This window comes from Spermophilus citellus, assembly GCF_964194105.1.
Source record: "Spermophilus citellus genome assembly, chromosome: 9".
Lineage (NCBI taxonomy): Eukaryota > Metazoa > Chordata > Mammalia > Rodentia > Sciuridae > Spermophilus > Spermophilus citellus.
The window spans coordinates 73,962,461-73,985,082 of record NC_138191.1 but is presented as its reverse complement, the minus strand read 5'-3'; the positions used below and the strand labels follow the sequence as shown (position 1 = coordinate 73,985,082).

The 22,622-nt window shown below is 35.7% G+C and overlaps 1 protein-coding gene across 2 annotated transcripts in view; it reads left to right on the top strand.

Moving 5' to 3' along the window:
• Positions 1-21,681, top strand: part of GIPC2 (GIPC PDZ domain containing family member 2) — an 87,557-nt gene extending 65,876 nt beyond the window's left edge. The window contains exons 4-6 of one of the 2 annotated variants that reach the window (XM_081306151.1): positions 2,596-2,702; positions 5,509-5,590; positions 17,570-21,681. In XM_081306151.1, the coding sequence (XP_081162277.1) occupies positions 2,596-2,702; positions 5,509-5,590; positions 17,570-17,721 (341 nt within the window). In that variant the 3' untranslated portion in view covers positions 17,722-21,681. The remainder of the gene's footprint in view (positions 1-2,595; positions 2,703-5,508; positions 5,591-17,569) is intronic. The other variant, XM_081306150.1, reaches the window with a different exon arrangement.
• Positions 21,682-22,622: the final 941 nt, after the last annotated feature.

The following is a 22,622-nucleotide window of genomic DNA, read 5'->3' as shown; positions in this document are numbered from 1 at the left end:
CAATGTGCTGCTGTGGTGGGGGTTGCTGATGATGGAGGAGGCTGTGCGTGTGTGAGGGGGTAGGGATATATGGGAAATTTGTATTCTTTATGCTCAATTTTACTGTGAACATAAAACTGCTCTAAATATAGTTTATTACTTTAAAAAATCTTATATTTTACATACATTTTTCCTTCTGGGTACTGGTAAGAGCAAGTAAGAGCAAGAAAAGATAGAGACATTGTCTAGGGAGGCCAGCTGAGTTCTTAAGTGGGAAGCCCTATAGTCCTATGTCTGAGTCCTTAGTTTTATAAATATCAGAAACCTTATTTTTTTCCCCCAATGAATTCAGAGTTGTTCAAATTTCCAGGAATACATCATGCTCACAAAATTTACAAGAGACACTTTGATAAGTCATAATGCCAATGTATTGCCTTACAATTAGAAATATATATGTAGCAGTTGACCAAAGCATGTGTTATCTGAGTAGTTTATTTTATACCTTGTAGGAATTTTTTTGGGAAGACAACTATACTGAATAGGTTGCTTGGTGAAATCACAGTGGGCTGGTGTGTCTGTGTGTGCCCATGTGCTGTTTGTTTAATGGTTAGTGCTGTTATGCTGAGACTATCTTCATCACTTTAGGGATGTGTGTGACTCTGGGGTGGGAACACTTAAGTCACTAGGCGGTACAGAATCCTGGAAGGTGCTGATGACAGACCAACCCAGTCTTTTTCTTTGGATGCTCTTTGTTGAGCATCTGGGAATCCTTTCTTCCCTTAGGGCATAGGGTGAGTGGCAAGGCAACTGCTGGAGGCTTGTTGATAAAGCTTTAGTTAGAGAACCTGTTTGGTCCCCAGGACTAGCATTTAGGTGTTAACCAAAACTTTTTAGCCACCATTTACAGTATTTTTTTTTTTTTTTTTTTTTTTTTTTTTTTTTGCTTAGGGGGAGCTGTTCTACTTACTGCATGATCATTTTTTATACTTTCATTCTCAGAGGAAAACGTATGTTTTGGTGACTCTATCCCCAAATGCAATGTAAAATTAATATGCAAAATCTTTAATCACCTTGGGATATATTCCCAATAACAATGCAGTACTTGGCTAAAAGTGGGGTTTATTCTAGTTTCCAAATTTGTAAGAATGCCTTTGTGCAGGCACTTGAGGTCTGTGTCTTGGGAGTTTTGCATGGACCTTGTTACCTGCTTGCACTTATCAGCTGGTCCTGTGAGTCTCTGGAGCTCAGTCTCCAGCTCTAGGTGCAGCATCCTCTCCGTACTTCTTCCTCACCCCAGGGGACATGGGAAATATCTGCAGAGATTATAAACTGGTGGCCTGTGTTTGAAATCTGATCTCTTATTTTTGCCAATACATTATTTTAAAATGTTTAACTTAATTACCCAATCTGAAAAAATCAGGAAATTCATGCAAACTCTTGAGTATCCAGTTTCTCTGCAAAACAATAAATCTGGCTTAGTAGGGTCCACATTTCCATTCTTAGCAGGGAAGGAAGTGTTGGAGTGCTCTGGATATGGCACACTTCTTCCAATCATCCTCACTCCCTACCCTTTCCTTTCACTTGGGATTGGAGGTGGGTGAGTGACTTAGTACATTGCAAAAACAAAAAGAAAACACAAAACAAATATAAGGAAAAGGGCAGCTTCTCATGGACTACTCCTCCCTGTTCTAGTCCCTGCTGTCTGTGGGGAATTCCTCCCTTGGAACTGCTCCCAGCCTACTTTTCTTTAGACTCTCTCTCTATATGAATTATCTTTAAATTTATCCTTGTGTTGGCTGGAGTGAGGTTGATTAAAGCATGTTGACTTTGGAATCACAAGACCTGGTTTTGAATCCCAGCTACACTTCTTACTGAGTTCAGTTACCTAATTTTTAAAATGAGGGTGATAGTATTCCTGAGAGGGTGGTATGAATATTAAATAGGATTGTGTACATACTGCATCAAGTGGAAGTTTGGTACACAAATAATAGTGCCTTTGTCTCTCTCTTCTTTTAAGACATGGTTCTTTCCCATCTTCACGACCTGGATGAAGTCCAATGCTGCTTTTTGGCTACTCACAGCTCTTTGCTCTTATAACAAAGCCAACTGTTCTGTCTTCCTTAGAACTTCCAATCTTTCTTTCTTTCTTTTCCTTTCTCTCTCTCTCTTTTTGGTACTGGTGATTGAACACAGGGGCACTTAATCACTAAACTACATCCCTATCCCTTTTTATTTTTTATTTTGAGACAGGGACTTGCTAAATTGCTTAGGGCCTCACTAAGTTGCTGATACTGGCTTTGAACTTTTGCTCCTCCTGCCTCAGTCCTGAGGCATGCGCCACTGTGCCTGCCTTCCAACCTTCCTTATCGGTACACTTCACATATTCCCTCTTTTTATAGGCACAAAAAGAATAATGAGAATAATGAATGACAGATGAATTGATTTTTTTTAGGTGATTCTGTAAGAAGGCATACCTTTTGTCAAATCTCTACAATAACTTTTGTGATGGAAACTGTGTTCGCTTTTGCGGCAATCTGTTGGAATTCTTTCTGAATATAAATGTACACACACACACACACACACATAAAACTTTCTCCCTTCATTATATGTTTATAGAGATAGAACCAAGATCAAAAGCTGGAAAGTCTTCAGCAGACAAAATTGGAACTGCAAGAGGAACCCTTCGTCTGAGATCTAGAGGTCCTGCCACCATGGAAGAAATGGTATGTTCTGTTCATTTGATTCCCGTTTTGCTTGGAAATGTATAGATACCTTGTACTTAGGTCCTGGGGGAATGAAAGGTTTGATCTGGAGGTAAATGGCAACCGACAGACCTGGTAGAGTCAAAAGCATTTTGAAAATGAGATTTGAGGAGGCATGTGAACAAAACCCCCACAGTAACACCTGGTCATTTTGAGCCTTTACGTTTTCATTGCTGAGCATACTGCCTGGCGTGTTGCCGAAGGCCATTACTGTTTCTTGAACAAGTGAACAAGCCCGAGTGGAAGAAATACATTGAAGAGAATGGAAGAACAGTGGGAAGGAACTGGCAGTGGGCAGTGAGGAGAAGGCCAGCCCTGCTTTCTGCTGGAGGCTGTGAGGGAAAATGAGCAGACTTGAAGCAGCTTGAAAAGGAAACAGGGAGAGCAGGATGTCCCTTCTAATAGTTAACATAATAAATATTTATTAAGCACCTGCTATGTATTAGGTGCTAGGATGAAAAAGAATTCTTAAAATCTGTCAGAGGAGGTAGGAAAGATTTATTTAAAATGAAACATCCAAAAAATCCATTCCTGTTTGCATAGCCTGCTTAATTAAATAGGCCAATTAAAAATAGCTGATAATGAGAGGAAAAATCGGTTTTGGGGCTAATATTAAATTTGATACAAATGACTTGTAATCTAGTTTCAAGGAATGAAGTATTTAAAAGATTTATAGGATTTGAAACAAATCATCCCCTTACAACCTGACACAAATTCTGAACACTGAGTGATATTCTATTTGCATTCCTCATACTTTATTCATTTGTTGGGCCTGCACAGTTGCTGGTAATATAAAGATAGATAAAGACCTTGCTCCTCCTCTAAGGGAGAGTGGCATGACAAGAAGCCATTATGAACCAGCTGAACAGGGCTTTGCACAAGGTACACAGTGTCACAAAGAAGGGGCTGGCCAGTAGCTGTCAGGTCTGGGGAAAGAAAGGACATCAGCAAGTTTCCTTCCAGAAAAAATGATTAAGTTCATGCAAGATGGGGAGAAGAATATCTTAGACACGACACAATGGTGGGCTTGGGGAGCTGGTAAACTGTTCCTGAGATAGAAGTGTGGGTACTGGAAGTACCTGGTGGGGAATGAGGGTGATGAGGCTGGAGGAATTGGCTGGAGTCTGGATGCAAGAGGGCTTATGAGAACTGGGGAGCAATGCAATCAGTTTTGTGTTAGAGAAAAATCCCTTGGTTTGAGGGGATGGATTGTTAAGCAGGATGGATTTGAGAGGGTGATGGGAAGGTCGGGTAAAAGGAGGCTTCTGTGCATAAGAAAAGACGAGGAATAGACTCAGGCAAACAGTGTGGCTGGACAAGAGGTTATAGATCAAGAGCTATGCAGGAGTTAGAGTGGCAAACTCTCGTGTGTGCCCAAGTCCTGGTACTTGTTATGGCAACTTACAGTGTGGCTGTGTAGATAGATACAAATGTTAATGCCTAAGTTATTTTGTGTAGCCTGATGCTTTACACAGATAATTCAAAATAATACACTATAATGAAGGCATTAACAATACATTAAGTCTGTTACTATTTTTAAGCTTAGTGCTTGTAAATAAAAATGTATGGGGCCTGGGTTGTAGCTCAGTGTTAGAGTGCTTACCTAACATATACAGCCAGAAGGAAAAAAAAAAAAAAGTAAAACATTGTACTGTTGATCTCCTTAAGGAGATAAACATAAATTTTTATTTGCTATATAATACATGACTAATAAATTTTGAAAATACAAAGCAACAAATATTTATAACAATATTGAAAATAATGTGAAATTCTGAAAATCTGACTAATGGTGAAATCTACATTTGGACCTGTAGTTGAGTATTAAATGTCTTTGGGCCATTTCTTTTCAGGTGTGAAGAAAACCAAGAATAATCTGAACATATAATAAATAAGACTTGCCAAATATTTTAAAAGAATATTAAAAATAATCATGCTTTTTACTGAAAATTTTAACAGTTTTAGGAAGAACAAAATTGGTATTTTATTAGTACATAAAATACAAACTATGTTAAGAATATTATCTCATAAGTATCTCATACTTATAAACTTTTCTTTTTTGGTGTTTTTATAATGTATATGATATATTAATATGGTAATACATGTATGTAATTAATAAAAATATGCACAATACAGTTAAATAAAAAGTAAGTAAAAAGAGTGGAAGTTTAGAAGCATTTTACTGTTGGGATGAGCCATCAAGAGTTTGGAGATCCTGGTTTAGACAATAAAGATCAAAGTCCTTTTAGTGACCCTTAAGGTCGAGTTACATGGGGCTTCTCACAGTTCCTTTAGTATGCAAAGCCTCCAACCTCATGTAGACTCTGCATATCTTTTGCCTTCTGCTTCAAGTGCCCCTCTTCTTGTCCACTTGGACAACATAATTCTGAAGTCACCTTCTTTCTGAAGTCTTCCATATCTCTTAGATAAATTTGCTTCCTCCCCATGGTGCCTTTGTGCCATTTATGTCCTTTATGATTGTTACGTAGTCATTTATTTTTACTTCGATCTCCCCATTTAGATAGTAAGCTACTTGGGAACTGTGTTCCCAGCTTTTCTTTTTTGAATCCATAACATTTAAAGCTAACACCAAAAGCAAATATTTACTGTGTTGATTTATATTTAGTTACAGAGCACATTCTTGAGATATTTTCACTAAAATAAGCTGAAGAACATCACCATGAGTTGGCTCCACATCAAATTTTCCCCTGACAATCAAGATATTTCATTTTAAAAATATAATGTCTTATTTCTCTCGTTTTTGATAAAGCCCTCTGAAACCAAAGCAAAGGCAATCGAAAAGGTTGATGATCTTCTTGAACTGTACATGGGAATTCGAGATATTGATTTAGGTAAGAATATGCTTTTTAAAGATAAAACTTGATAAGAAATTGTATTTAAAACTGCATAGTCACCAGAAACACACAGCTAGGAACAGTGCACACCCTTCTCTTGGCATGGCAGCACCTCCAGCTTTCTGTGCCTGGTTTGCTTGGCAGCTCCATTTTCTGCAGGCTTGTTCCCATCTTTGGCAGCATCAGCTTTTCCTTTTTTCCATCTGGGCATCTTCTCTCCTTTCTTTGCAGAGCATTTTTAGACTTGGGCTCTGGCTTTGGAGGAGCAGGTTTAACAGACAACCTTGTGGATCTTTTCTGGTTTGCCCATTACCTTGGCTTTATCTCTCTATCCCTTCAGCCTTTCTCTTGGGAAAGGTGGCAACAGCGATGGGACTTTGGTGCTGGACCCGGGGATGCAGCAACTGTGGCTTTGCTCAGTCTGAGGATCCTACTCACTGCTTCTCTCTGCTCTAAGAATATGCTATCTTTAGAAGTCTCCTATCTTCTAATTTGATGAAATCTAGTGCTTATTTATATATCCAATTGTGCCTTTCAAGATTAAAAAGTATTTGTAGAATCATGAAAAGAATAATGAGTATAAAGATAAGTCAACTTTTAAAAATTTTAGGTTTCTTTTTTTTTTTTTTTGGTGTGTGTTTTTAGGGATTAAACCCAATGATGCTCTGTCACTGAGCTATATCCCCATACCAGCCCCTTAAAAACGTTTTTTTTTTTTTAAATAAACTTGTGATTGCCCTGCCTCTGGTAATTCTTAACCTATATGTTGTGAATGATATCTCCTTTTATTTTATGAATTTAAAAATATTTATGAAAATAATTTTGTAAATGATTCAAATAAATGGTTTTATTAGCTGATTTTTCCATATTTACATTGATACAATTGTGTATTATGATATTAAAATTGTATACAGTTTAATGAGGTTCCTGACACCCTCTGAACAATGAATCAGAAATAAGGAGAAGGGGTTGGGGATGTGGCTCAATGGCAGAGCACTTGTCTGGCATATGTGAGGCAACATTAAAAAACAAAAAGGAGAAGATAGACACTTGACACATGACTGATAAGCATTTGAGCAGCTGGATTTCTGTGTGTTTATTAGGTCATTATTAAGATGTCAAGGTCATGATTTGTCAGTTAAAATCCTATCAGTTGCAAATAACTACAAACAAAAATGAAGCAAAACCAAACCAAACAAAACCCCTAACTCTGTCTTGAGGAACAAAAGGGAGAAGTTTTAGATTCTTATAACTGAAAAGTTCAGAGATAGCTCTTATCTTCAAGAATGGCTAGACCCAGAGTTATAATGCTGTCATCAGAATATGGTTTTTTTGGTGCTGGGGTTGTAGCTCAGCGGTAGAGCACTTGCCTAGCATGTGTGGGGCCCTGGGTTTGATCCTCAGCACCACATATAAAGAAAATAAAGGTATCATGTCCAGCTACAACTAAAAAATAAATATTAATAAAAAGAATATGTTTTTTCTTCTGGCAATTCTGGTTTCATTCCATGTCCCTTTGGTATCCCCTGGCAACTTCAGGCTGTACCTCATGAAACTAAAATGACTGCAACAGCTCCACTCTCTATCCTCTTAGCATCAAGCACAGTGGGAAAGATGGAGGGGCAAGTCATTGGAACAAAATGCCCAAGATTGTCTTGGGTTGGGTTGGCAGTCCCACGGGGATAGTTAGTTCTGGGCCAAATGTTCTATCTCTGGAGCTGAGATTATCCTGAAATACTAGGATCAAGATTGAGAAAGGCCTGGTTCTTTCCTTGTGGGAAGGTGGTTGCAGGGTACAGTTTGTGCCTGCATGCACTGATGCGTGTGTGTGCATTTGAATCAGGTGCTGAATACATTTTCTAAAGTCAAGGACTTTCCTATTTTGTTTACCTGCTACCAGGTAGAGAATTTGAAGTCCAAGCATCCTTCTCTATTCAATTTCCACTTATTTTACATTTTTCTTATAGAATTGTCAAAAGGCAAAATGAAAACAAATGTACTTTAAAGTCTTAATTGGTTTTTATTTGCAGTTCTAGAATTGAAAATTGGGTAGCATCTTATTTTATAAAATAGAAGAAAGAATATTTTAATGAGCTGAACAGAGGAGACTGGCTTAATAGACAGAAAGGGGCTGAAGAAAGCAAAACAACAAATACAATTGGTCATTCCAAGTTTACTTGCCTTATAAAGGCGACATCAGGGGACTTCCTTGTCATACCAGCAAAAACTGGCTTGTTTTAGGATTTGGCTATTATTTCTCACCCTGATTTCTTGGAAGATGAGATGAATAATTTAGTTTTGGCTTGTTGGTGTGGAACTTCAGCACAAGTGACCCTGTTTTGGTTTCATCTGTTGGGCCTAGTGCAAAGAACTCAGTCCAAACTAAGGACCATTTCACTTACAGAATTTATACACATTTTTTCTTGCCTGTCCAAACTTTAAAAATTTCTATAGTAGGATGTATAAATGAAGTTTGTAACTGAAAAACACTCGTGCTCTGTTTCTTGATCCTTGAAGAAAAACACAAAACTCACAATTCTAGAAGTTCACGCAGGGCATTAAACATCCCTCACAAATTCCTTGTAAATAAATTAATAATCTCTTTGGTAAATAAATTAGCAATCTCTTTGTAAGGTTAATTAATCATCTGTAGCAAATTCCTCCAGTTGCCATGAAGCATTATCATTATAATGATTAGCAATGTGATCAGTCACTTAGGAAGGAAACGTGTTAAGAAAATAATTATTTGAAGAATGTTTTAAATTAGGGCTTTCTACTATTCAGATATTATTAGCATGAAATATAAATCAAAAATGTGAGGCTTATTTAACAGACTAATGAGTATATTTACTTCTATGTATTCCTAGTATTTCTTGACTTTCAGAAATGTTATTTCTTAATGCAAATTACATTGATATCACATTATTCTGAAATTATGTAAGTTTAAATTTTTACGAGGGGAATGGGATAACAAACATGGAGGGAAATGAATTTCAATAGATGGGGTAGAGAGAGAAGATGGGAGGGAAGGGGAGGGGGGATATTAGAGGATAGTAAAGGTAGCAGAATACAACAGTCACTAATATGGCAGTATGTAAAAATGTGATGTGTAGCCGATGTGATTCTGCAATCTGTATTTGGGGTAAAAATGGGAGTTCATAACCCAATTGATTCTAATCTATGAAATATGATTTGTCATGAGCTTTGTAATGTTGTGAACATCCAATAAAAAAATTATTAAAAAATAGCATAATAATAAAGTGATTGAAAACACTGTCCTTAAAAAGAAAAAGTAATTAGGGTATATTTATTATTTGAAAATAGAAATGAATTCAAATGAATTTTTGTAGGAAGTTAACTTTAAAGATGAATGTGCTTTATTTGGTTGTAAAGTTAAGGTGTGAACTGTGATTTTTCAACCAACCAGTTGCAACAACAAAAAAAGGTCCTAGAAGATTTTGAGTTTATGAGGTTATATCTAAATTGACCTAACTTAATCGGAAATTATATCATATAAGTTTTTTTCCCCTCTTCCTCTTCTTCTTTCCCTTCTCCTCCTCCCCCTCCTCCTTCTTCTCCTTCTTTTGATATTGGAGGTTGAAGCCAGGGCTTTGCCCATGCTAGGAAAGTACTCTACCACCGAGTGACACCCCCAGCTTCAGATTCCACCCTTTAAATGGTTGAATTATATGGTGTGTGAATTATATCTCAATAAAGCTTATTTTTTTAAAAGAGCAAAAAAGAATATATTCTGTATTGGCTATGTTTTTGGTGTTTGACTCATGTGTTTTAAATGGGTTGATATTTATGAAAAGTCTTAAGGAGAATAAATGTTGAAGACCTTCCATGGAGTGAGATACAGATACAGATTTTATGGTCAAGTTAACAGCGATGACTAATCTTTATCTAAGTACTGCTGTTTGCCTTTTTGTAGGTTTGAATACTGAGATTCAGAGAAGTTCTGCAACTTGCCCTAAGTTAACTAACAAGTTAGAACTAAGATTTAATTCTAGGTCTTTGCCACTAAGATTTTAAGCCATGGAGTAATTTTAAAATATCTAATAATGTTTAAATATTTAAAAACTTAATGGAAACTATATTGGCCTATGTCATCAAACTAGATTTGTCTTTAATAGTAAAATGAAAGTTCAGGGGTGGTGATGATATAAGATATTTTCAGAATGGCCATGAGAGGTCAGCACTTAGCTGCTATGTGTGGTATAAAAGCTACTTTCAGTGGAATTTTTTTTTTTTTTTTTTTTGCCAGACTGTATTCAAGTATTATACTACGATATATTGCAGATCTATTTCAGTTAACAGATAAAAATTATTTCAGTACTATCTTATGTTAATGTATTATATAAGCTATACAGTATATTAGTATATAAGATAAAACTTTTTCATTGTGCTGAAGTTTTTTTTGGCCTCTCTCTCTCTCTCTCTCTCTCTCTCTCTCTCTCTCTCTCTCTCTCTCTGTCTTTTGGTACTGGGGATTGAACCCAGGGACACTTAATCACTAAGTCACATCCCAAGCCTTTTTAAAATTTTAAATTTTGAGACAGGGTCTCTCACTAAGTTGCTTAGGGCCTTGTTAAGTTGCTGAGGCTGGCCTTAAACTTACAATTCTCCTGCCTCAGCCTCCTGAGTCGCTGGCATTAAAGGCACGTGCCACCATGCCCAGCTGGATTTTCTCTTAAAGCAGAGATATAATCCTTTTATCAAAAAGGATAAAATTATAACATTCCTTTCTCCTATAAGGATGTTTAAACATTATGTTTATGTATTAGCAAAAATTTATAACATGATCAAGTGCAGTTTTCAAGAGATTTATAGGACATTACAGTATTCCTAGCACAATTATGAAGCTGCCTAATTAGTATTTTTTTGCCACTTCTATAGTACCTCTCTCAAAGTAAATACTGAAAAATGTTGAGAGGCACAAAAGTAGAGAATTTACAGGGAGTATGAATTCTGATTTCATTACTTTGAAGCTTTAACCTTTGGGCAAATTATTAAGCTTTAATTTTCATATCTGTAAAAGGGGTACAATAAAAACAACCTCATAGGATTGCTAAGGCATCAAATCAAATAATGTATATAAAGTTCCTGTTACATCATAAATAACATATGTAACTATTATCATTCTCAGCAATTATCACTAATAATTATTAGTAGCAATAACAATAGAGGAGTGGAGTTAGAAAATACAGAACTGCATATCTGGAGGTGTGAGTACCTGTGGGACTGCATTGGATGTGGGGATTTTCCTCCATTTTTCTTCTATGTCAGAATGAGTGCATGAGTGAGATTATACATTTTGACTGCAAAGATGTAGTGTGAACATTTTGAAGCAGTATTTTTTCTCATTTTATAATTAGGAAACAAAAGCAGCAATTCTGTAAGTTAGAGCAGGCCAGGTCCACAGCACATTCCTGAGCTCAGTGCACTAGACAATACTGCTGAGTTCCTGGAGGTATAAAAAATAATGTACTATATGTGCCAAGGGTTTTTCCCTCTTTACAGTTGTGTGTGTGTGTGTGTGTGTGTGTGTGTGTGTGTGTGTGTATGTGTTAATGAAGGGAGGGAGGGAGATAGATAGATTTTGATTGATTCCAATCCATCAGTGAATGCCTACATGGATTATTCCAACACTTAAAATCATCATCTATACTATTGTTTCTGCTTCTGAATAGTCTATACATTTTCTTATGTCTTTTGTCTGTGTGCATCTTATTTCTTTTTCAACTAGATTTCTTCTTCCATATATTTTACTCATAAGTTTTTAGGCAATTGACTCAGTAAATGCTATTTGTTGGGCCTATAAGAAATAGTGAATAGGTAGATTAAGCAAAATTCTGAACTTGAGTCTTACTTCAGTTATACATAACATTTATGTTTTGGCTGCTCTTCTTTCACATCTTAGCTATGGGTTCAGAGTTTTGGGCTTTACTTCCTCTAAGCATGCTAGCTGTGCCAACTTGCACAGTATTTTTTTAAAAAAATATTTATTTTTTAATTTTTCGGTGGGTGCAATATCTTTATTTTATTTTTATGTGGTTCTGAGGATTTAACCCAGTGCCTCATGCATGCTAGGTGAATACTCTACCATTGAGCCACAACCCCAGCTCCCAATATGCACAATATTTAAGTTTAATTACAAAACCTCCTTTGTCTCTATTCATCCACCAGTATTTGCTACATATAAGACACTGAACTAGTTCCTGTGGGCATGAAAGACTAAGTAAGCTAATCAAGATCTACTGGAAATTTATTCTTTAGTAGGATAGAAAACAGTAAATAAAAATAAGATCAGTGTAGATTTTCAGATTTGAGCAATGTTGAATATGCACTAGAAGATTTTTATTAATGTTATTTTTAGTGCATTTCAACTGTACAAAATAATGGGTTTCATTGTGGCATATTCATACATGCATATAATATCTACTAATTCAGTACTTTCTCTTACCCTTTCCGTTTCCCTCCCTAGTTGCTTTACTCTTTTCTAACAATGTCCTTTCTACTTTCACAGTCAACATACCTATCCCTATATTCCACATATGAGGGAAGACCTGCAATACTGCCTTTCTGAGTCTGGCTTATTTCACTTAACATTATAATCTCCAATTTCATCTATTTTTCTGCCAATGGTATGATTTCATTCTTCTTTATGGATGATTAATATTCCACTGTGAATGTATACACCAATTTTCTTTATTTATTCATCCACTGACATCTAGGCATCTAGGCTGTTTCTATAATTTTATTGTTATGAATTTGTGCTGTAAGATGTTATTACTTCACTATTGCTTGGGGATCAGTACCACCTGGGAGTTGTTGAAAGGGAAAAATCTCAGGCATAACTGCAGAACTATTGAAGCAGAATCTATTTTATCAAGATTGTAGTTAGATTGTTTGCACTTTTAGTATGAAAAATGCCTGCAGAAGGGTTTAGAGGATTCAGGTATGACTTCTATTTGTGGACAAAGAGTTTCATCGAGGAGAGGGCCTTCAAGGAGAGAAAGGATTTTGATGGTGGAGCTGGTGACTAGGAGATATCCCAGGCAAAGACAGAAGGATTAAAAATAGCATTTTGAGTAATCATATTTTTGAGGGTATAGCATTAGTGTAGAGGAGTAGGGTCATTTGGGAGCCAGAGGTGTTTCAGATCAGAATGACAAACTAGGGTTTAGAGTTTTGAAGAAGTTGATGACACAAGGAATATTTTTATATATGGGGATGAGAAAGACAAGAGGTGGAACAGAGCTTCCTTGTCCTTTTGTTCTATTATCTATGGAATCAGAGCTGTGCTTTAGGAAGAAGAGTCTAATGTCCCCATGTGGAATGGGCTGATGACAAGACTTAGAGATGAAGTAAATGGCATGGTGGCAGTGGGATTGACATGGAAAGGATCAGTTAGAGCAATTACAAAGGTAGAACAAAGGAGAGGCAGTATTGGTTCATAGGCTGAAGGCCTGGGAGAAGAGGAGGATAACTGGAGAGAGCTTACCACACTGAGGACAATGGTGGAAACAGGAGAAAGGGTAGCAGTTTCTGAGGGGTAGATGATGTTTGGTTTCTGTATCTGCTGCTTGAGATGCTAATGGCACACGTAGGAAGGATTGCCCATCACTTATTCAGACATGGGAGGGTGGGGCTCATGAGAAGTTGGGGGTGGAAGCAAAGGTCTGGGGCTTCTCTGCAACAAGGTCTTGTTTACACAGGGATTGCAGATCAGTTCTCCAAGGCAGGACATCTAAGGAGGAGAGAGACGCAGATGGAACCTCCAGGATTGTGGGGAATATGGATGGAGTACACTTTTCTGGGCATTTGGTTTCTTTTTTGAGGGAGCTTTTTTCCTTTCTTGAACATAGTACCATGACTTCCTGTTGAAAGAGATAAAGCACCGGTTATAGATATTAGGGATTCCTTAATGGTTTAGAAGATAATTTCCCAAGTACAGCTACTTAGTACTCATGAGAAATTTTTTTTCCTCTCCTATTTGAATTTCTGTACTATGTTTTAAAAAGTTTTTATTCATTGTCTGCATAGAGGTTTCTCCCAATAGTCTACTATTGTAGTTTTAAAACATAAAGCATAGTTGAAAGATGTTTTAGTGAATTCTTCTCCATTTGTCATCTAGATTCTGTCATTAATATTTTACTATAGGGGATAAAGCTCAGTGGTAGAGTGTTGGTCCAGTGTGTGTGATGCTATGGGTTTGATCCTCAGTATCAGTGGAAAATTTTCTTTTTTTTTTTATATCTCAACAAACAATAAATTTAATAAAGAATCATGAGACCCAAATTGCTAACCATAAGGAAAGGGGAATGAATCATCTTCTAATATTGTTTTACTGAATATAAATGAATAAGAGATTTTTATTGCATTTTCATCATAGGCATTCCCAGTCTCTATGGAGCATTTGACATAAACATATAATCAGAAACTGAATGATTATATTCATAATGACAATATTCTATATGGCACCTTCCTTCAGAAGTATGATAAATAATCGTAACTCATAACTCAATAAAATGTGTTAATATATTGAATCCATAAAACAAACTGTTGGTAGTGTATATCTTTTTTTTTTTAATTTTAATTTTATTGTTGGTTGTTCAAAACATTACATAGTTCTTAATATACCATATTTCACAGATTGATTCAAGTGGGTTATGAACTCCCATTTTTACCCCGTATACAGATTGCTGTGTCACATCAGTTACATTTCCATTGATTTACAAATTGCCTTTCTAGTGAGTGATGTATTCTGCTGTCTAATCCCTTTCTCTCGCCATGCACAAAAGTTAACTCAAAATGGATCAAGGAGCTCGATATTAAATCAGAGACACGGCGTCTGATAGAAGAAAAAGTCGGCTATGATCTACATACTGTGGGGTCAGGCCCCAAATTCCTCAATAGGACACCCATAGCGCAAGAGTTAACAACCAGAATCAACAAATGGGACTTACTCAAACTAAAAAGTTTTCTCTCAACAAAAGAAACAATAAGAGAGATAAACAGGGAGCCTACATCCTGGGAACAAATCTTTACCCCACACACTTCAGATAGAGCCCTAATATCCAGAGTATACAAAGAACTCAAAAAATTAGATAATAAGATAACAAATAACCCAATCAACAAATGGGCCAAGGACCTGAACAGACACTTCTCGGAGGAGGACATACAATCAATCAACAAGTACATGAAAAAATGCTCAACATCGCTAGCAGTCAGAGAAATGCAAATCAAAACCACCCTAAGATACCATCTCACTCCAGTAAGATTGGCAGCCATTAAGAAGTCCAACAACAACAAGTGCTGGCGAGGATGCGGGGAAATGGGTGCACTTGTTCATTGTTGGTGGGACTGCAAAGTGGTGCAGTCAATTTGGAAAGCAGTATGGAGATTTCTTGGAAAGCTGGGAATGGAACCACCATTTGACCCAGCTATTCCCCTTCTCGGTCTATTCCCTAAAGACCTAACAAGAGCATGCTACAGGGACACTGCTATATCGATGTTCATAGCAGCACAATTCACAATAGCAAGATTGTGGAACCAACCTAGAAGCCCTTCAATAGATGAATGGATTAAAAAAATGTGGCATTTATACACAATGGAGTATTACTCTGCAATAAGAAATGACAAAATCATAGAATTTGGAGGGAAATGGATGGCATTAGAGCAGATTATGCTAAGTGAAGCTAGCCAATCCTTAAAAAACAAATGTCAAATGTCTTCTTTGATATAAGGGGAGTAACCAAGGACAGGGTAGAGACGAAGAGCTGGAGAAGAAGAATAACATTAAACAGAGATGATAGGCGGGAGGGAAAGTGAAAGTTAAGGGAAATTGCATGGAATTGGAAGGTGAGCCTCAGGGTTATACACAATTACATATAAGAGGAAAGGAGGAGTAGGAGAAAAATTATATAAGTGGAGGAAAATTTTCTTTTACTAAAAGGCTTGGAGTGTAGTTCAGTGGTAGAGTACTTGCCTAGCATGCACAAGGTTCTGGGTTCCACCCCTAATAGTGCATACACACACAATTTTTTTTTTTTTTTGTTTTTTTGTTTTGATGGTGCTGGGGATTGAACCCAGGGCCTTGTGCATGCAAGGCAAGCACTTTACCAATGAGCTGTATCCCCTGTTCTCACATTTTTTTTTTACTATAATTAGTTTATTATTTCTTTTTAAAAATATTTATTTACTTATTTATTTTAGTTATAGTTGGACTCAATATCTTTATTTTATTTTATTTTATGTGGTGCTGAGGATCCAACCCAGGGCCTCACATGTGCTAGGCACATGTTGTACCACTGAGCCACATTCCCAGCCCCTATTTTATTATTTCTACTTATCTATTCCATGTATAGATTTTTGTAAAAATGTAGTTGTGATTATATGTAAAATGTATATAACTGCTTTTTTCAGTAAATACTAAGAGACAATATTTCCCCAAGGTATTACAAATTGTTCATAAACATTAAAATTATTTCAAAATATTTCATCAAATATTTCACCCATACATTTCATTGAAGTAGAGATTACTTATTACTTTTACATTTTAGATTTATTTGATACTTAATTATACCTTTATGCTAAATTATTTTCTATTTTTAAGATTTTTCTTATTTTATGTCTTTTTTTTTTTTTTTTGTTACTGGGGGTTGGACTCAGGGCTTTCTGCATGCTATATGCATACTACCTCTGAGCTCCAAATCCAACCCAACCCAAGATTTTATTTTTAAAGTATAGATTCCCAAGGATGGAAATGTTATATAGATTAATAGATATGACATTTTTTGAGGATTTTGTCACTTGTTTCCAAATTGTTTTTCAATATTCAAATTTATAAAGTCAAACCAGTATTTTGGAATATTGGTTTTAATACATCCTGCCCAATCTTGCCATATGCTTTAAAAATAGGAAAAGTTTTAATAAACTTGGGAGCTTTAGAAGAGTCTGAGTAACTTGGCAGGATCTGTGGCTGGAGCAGTTCACTATAGCTGAGGACCTCCCTCCTTTTTGAAGTACTTCTGGTTAATGATCAAAGAGTCATGGTTGAGAGGTGAAGGAGGGTGACCACAATTAAGAGAAAAGATTCAATTCCTCTTCTTTATTACTGTTTTTTCCCCCTTTAATTGAAACTATCCCAAACTTACGAAGAGTTACATGTGAAGTGCAAAGACATTTTTGTCTTGAACCATTTGAGAGTAAGTTACCTTACTGATATCCCATTGTCCCCCAATAAGTTTTGTGTATTTCCTATAACAAAGGTGTTCCCCTATTGAACCAAAATATAATCAACCAAATAATGAAAATAACGATGAGACATTATTGCCATCCAATATTTATTCCTATTCATGTTTCATCAAGTTCTTTAATAGGTATGATAGCAAAAGAGTGTGTTAAAAAATCATATGTTGTGTGTACATACCATGCTGTGTCAACTTAAATAGTTATCCCTTATTTATTTTATTGTCATGACCTTGCTTTGGAGGGTAAAAGCAAGTTTTTTTTTTTTTTAGAATGTTTCTCCATTTTGTTTTATCCAATCTTTTTCCCCCATAATTACATTCAGGCTGCACTTCTTTGGCAGGAGTACCACAAATGTGATGTTGTATTCTTTTTGTTACATCTTAGATAGTTAATGACTATTGGGAGGTGGGGAAGGGGTGTACTACAAGGTTTTCTTTCAGAATATCTTGTTCTACACATAGGAATGCTGGAGGTTCCCAAACAATTAGCTTCAAGGTAGGAGAGAGGTCGGTGGGTGACAGCTGCCAACCTGGTGCAGTGGACAGATTGTTGAAAAAATGTCTTTGCTACCTTGAGAAGTGAAAATGAGTATCCTCATGTTTTAATTTGCCTAGGAATATATGATATGTATGCATGCTATATTTGGAAAGCACTTCCTGGGATCATTTTTCTCAGTCCTATGATGTTATCTCATTTATCCTTAATTATCTTTGACAGCCACCACAATGTTTGAAGCTGGAAAGGACAAAAATAATCCAGATGAATTTGCCACGGCACTTGATGAAACTCTTGGAGACTTTGCATTCCCAGATGAATTTGTCTTTGATGTTTGGGGAGCCATTGGTGATGCTAAACAAGGAGGATTTTGATGTGGATGATCTATCTCTGAAGAAATGAACTATTGTTCTTAAAAAAATCTGTATAAGAATTATTTTAGACACTTTCATGAACTCTGGTTTAGTTTTGTGTGTGTGGAATCAAGTCTGAAATATAATTGGTAATTTTGATTTCTGAATACTCTTTATTGTAATTGTTTTTATAGTTTGTATAAGTTACTTGATATGACTGATTTTAATATTCATTTGGAAGCTTTTAAAAGAAAGATTTAAGGAGTATTTTTACATAAACATTTTTTTCTTCCCATTAATATCATGTTTAGTTTTCCGCATTAAGAACTTGATTGCAACAGCTTTGTAGATTTTATTTTGCAAAATCTTAATGTAATGATAATTAGGAGAGGAGTATAATTACCTCAGAACATCTTCATTTTATTATGCTAGTTTGAATAGAATATTTTCTGAAAATGAAATGTGAATTATGCCTACCATAGGTCTAGAAGCATTGTTTTTTGCTCACTGAGTAAGTGAAGGAAGATTCCTTTGGTCTGCTGTTTTCTTTGACATACTTTCTCTCTTTGTGAAACAAAGATTCATTTTCTTTTTTGCTTTTTTGTAGTTGCTCTTAAAACTTGTAGTTGAGTCTCACACATTTGCATGGGTGGAAGACGCAGGGAGGGTAGAATCACTTGTATTTGATTTTTTTTTTTGCGGTTCTTAGAATATTATTTCTTTTTTTCCACCTATAACTACTTTTATGTTACTCTTTATGAGCACTCCAGGGAAGGTTTTATATTCTGTGTAGCACTTTCCCTTTGAAAGGTATTTACTCAGAAAACCACTATGTTTGAGAATATTTTTTGGGGGAGGGGTTAAGCAGCAATCCTTTTCACCCTCCTAAACTTTAGAGGAGATATTATCTGAAATAGGTTTCCTCCTAGTAGAAATAAAGGAGAAAGGGGAACTAGGGAATGTATTAGCCTATTATTTTAGAGTTCTTACACACTCCTTCTAACCCTTACATTATTGAGGAAATTGAGGGTAAATGACAGTCTTATCACTCTTTTTTGGCATTTATTGATGTAAGGGAAATGAAAATGAGTGGTTTCAACATAGATCATTTAATAAGGCAGAGCATGGTGTGACCAAGTGTGCTTCTAAAGTGTTTGATGAGAACTGCTGTGCACTGTCCCAGGAATCAGAAATAATCCCTTGTGAGGGAGGCATTCTAGGAAATCAGGAGTAGTGCTCTTTTCATGCTGGGTTTTTGCTTAGATAACTCTGTTGTCCTCTGGTAAAAGGTTTCTTTTGCTGCCATCTACTCCCCTGTCATGTGATGTTAATGCTGTGAAGCTAATATTAATCTGAAATGGGCACAGAGCTGTTTTAGCCATTAGTATGTAACCAAAGTACCTTAAAGAACATGGATTGTTTTATTGTTCTTGCCTGGTATTTTAAGATAGGAAGATAGGATCCAGCTCAGTCTGCAATCTGTCAGTACTCATTTAATGGGTTTCTTTTGGAGGTTCCCAAAATACCTATTATTGTCTTTTTTTTTTTTAATAACAGGGATTGAACTCAGGGGCACTTGACCACTGAGCCACATACCCAGCCCTGTTTTGTATTTTATTTAGAGATAGGGTCTCTCTGAGTTGCTTTGTGCCTTGCTTTTACTGAGGCTGGCTTTGAACTCGAAATCCTCTTGCCTCAGCCTCCCAAGCTGCTGGGATTATAGACATGTGCCACTGCGCCTGGCACTATTATGTCTTAATACCACTTATCTTATACAAAAAAGCTGATATTTTTAGGAATAGGAAAGTTGTTATATGATTTAGGAGACCCATAGAAACATTTTAAACAACAAAAATATAATTTTTTGGGTTGAGAACATAGCTCAGTTGGTAAAGAGTGCTTGCCTCACATGCACAAGGCCCTGGGTTCAATCCCCAGCAAACCCTCACCCCCTCCAACAAATTTCTTGGAACTATATGCTAGATTTGAAATGATTCATCGTTTTATAATTATTTTTCAAAAGTTTTTTTTTTTTTTTGAGACAGGTCTTGCTGCATTGTGCAAGCTGAACTTGCACTTGTGGTTTCCAAGCAATCCTACTGTCTCTTAATAGCTGAGATTTACAGGCACATGGCACCATGCTCCACTGATTTATTGTTTATTATTGATGGATGCCAGTTTATCCTTTTTTGGGCATGCATGAAGACTGAAACTTGACGCTGTGGTTTATGGGATGTGTTCTTAGCAATGATCTTTCTAGAACTTTGATGTAAGGTACATCCATGTACAGCTTGATTATTCTTGTCCCTGTTCAAAGGGATATTGTTCTTTTTGAGGACTTCAGCTGGGCTCAAGTGCTTTGTATACTAATGGGTTTTTCCTTGAAATGTTCTTAACTCTAACATCTATTGATAACAAGGTCATCTTTTATGTCATTTTGTTCCCATACCTGAAAATACATCTATTTGTGAACTTTGTGCCTTTTTGCAACTCACTGTGCAGAAAAAGGAGTAGACTCTATTTTTAGTGATGTCACATAATTGTGGGCTACTCTGCTGCTGGTGCTACAATGGGGCAAATCATTGTTTTGAAACATTCATTTAATTAGTGCCACTAGACATTTTCAGGACTCTCATTTTCTCTGCAGTTTTTTTTTTCCCAATGAAGGATGGTTATTTTATTTGTTCATGATTTCCTCTCATTGCAAGACAGCATCTTCTCTTAGTGGCCACTAAGAGCACACAATGTGTTTTCTTTGATTGTGGCAGAAAATATGGATGATGGTTGAACCGGGCCTTGAACATAGCTGGGTCCTGATCAGATGTACACATTATGATGATTACAAATAGATATATTTTGAGCTTCTGTGATGCTTCAAAACGTAATTATATAATTTTATGATGTGAAACTTTACGAATTCAATTATAAAAGCAATAATCCGTTAGCTTCTGGAGTTGCTATATCCAATAATATAATGTGACTGAAAATGAAAAAGAGATAACAGTCTTCCCAAATGATGTACAATTTACAACGTTCCCTCTCTAATTTGAGCAAATAAACATTTTTTCAAGGAAAGTACACTTCATGAGCCCATGTTATTGCTCATCTTCCTGGTCTCCTGTGGTTATCCTTGCCTATCCAGAATTAGCATATTTGCTAAATGAATTTCATCTGCAAAATGGAGTTTGCAACATAATGGCCCTTCTAAATAGAGCATAGTTATCCACCAAAGATGTAAGAGATTGATCATATAATGGCTTTTTCACTCTCTGATGCATCTAAAAATAGATACCAAATAGAGTAGAGTATTGCTATTACTCTGGTGGAGGTACTAGGTTAGAAGGCAGGTTAAGTGTTTTACCAAAGCTATTAGTGAGTAAAGAGAGAGGTGATGATATTCGACTTACAGTCCCAAGTACTAGTGCCCTGTTTAAAATACACATTTATTTTCTTGAAAAAGATTAAAGGAGATAACAAAGTAGTTACAAGTCCTTAAATATATCATGATTATAAAATGTTTCTTAATTTGTGAACTATATAAAGTGGTATAGCCTGTATTATTAAGTGAAAACTTAGTTTTAAGAAATGATTCCTGGTTATTTTCTGCTAGGAGGGTGGAAGGTAAATATGACATTCTTATTTCAATCAGAGATAGTCTCTATAAGACTTAGGTATAGCTATAAATATTTTTGAAGCAGTAACAAAAAAGAAGAAATTTGTTGGTTTGATTTAACATTTAATATTTTGAACCATTTGTGCCATACAAAAATATAGGTAAAATATTCTATTTTTTTAAAAAGGTTTTTCTCATTTGTAAAAATCATAACATGTACTTAATGTTTTTGAGATTGGATTTTGGGGATCTACTAATCAATTGTGAATTTTATTTTGATACCGTTCTAGGATATATTGTTTATTGTATTTCTACTTATAGATGTGAAATTTAGTTGTGCATTGATCAAAAAATAAATTATTTGTTGTATGTAATTTTGTAATATTTCTTATATTTAAAATATGCTTCCTTAAAAACCTTTTTATGGAACAAAGGATGAATATTTTTGTCATTGAAAAGATTTGGAGTTTTTCAAAAGGTCAAGGGTTGTATGTTTTCTCTCATGTGGAAGGTAGAGAGAAAAAAAGAAAAGAAGGATGGGGGATGAATTTCATGAAAATTTGATGAAGATCAGTAGAATAGAGGAAGGGAACCAGGGTGAGGGAGGAGACGGGGGAAAGGGGAAATACTAGGGAATGACAGTGGCCAAATTATATTGTTATATTTTGTGTATGTATGAATAGGAAACCACAAATTCTACCATTATGTTCAATTAAAACGTACCAATAAAAATGTGGGAAAAAAAGCAAAAAGAAAAAAAAGGTTTGAGATTTTAATAATTTTAGAGTTTTTAATATTGCTCTTATAAATGACAGGACTAGCGCTGTGATTGTTCAGCCTATTATGTTTTTAACATACCTTGGTATATTTTTTTCTTAACATATTTTATGTCAGGTATAATCTCTAAGGTCTCTAACTTTAAAATCCCGAAATTGTTTGCTTGGATTCATGGAAAATAAGTACTGCTATAATATAATAGTAGCAAGTGGTTTCAGTTATAAGATGAAAACTTCTCAGAGTGATGCTTTCTCCTTTATTCCTCCATTTAACAAATTTCATGGCAGAAGATTCTGAACAATTGTGTGAGTAAATAAGTGGAACTATCAGTGCATAGCTCTTAGGTTACATCTTTTGGATTTATTATCTCCCTGGTACATTCTGAAGACCTTATAAAAGCTATTAGAAATCCATACAAATACTACATTAATTCCAAAGGTAGGGTAAATCAGACCCAGGAATCTGCATTTGGAAACATCCTCCAAGTGATTCTAATGGAGGTGAATCATGGATCTTTACTTTGAGGTCTTTG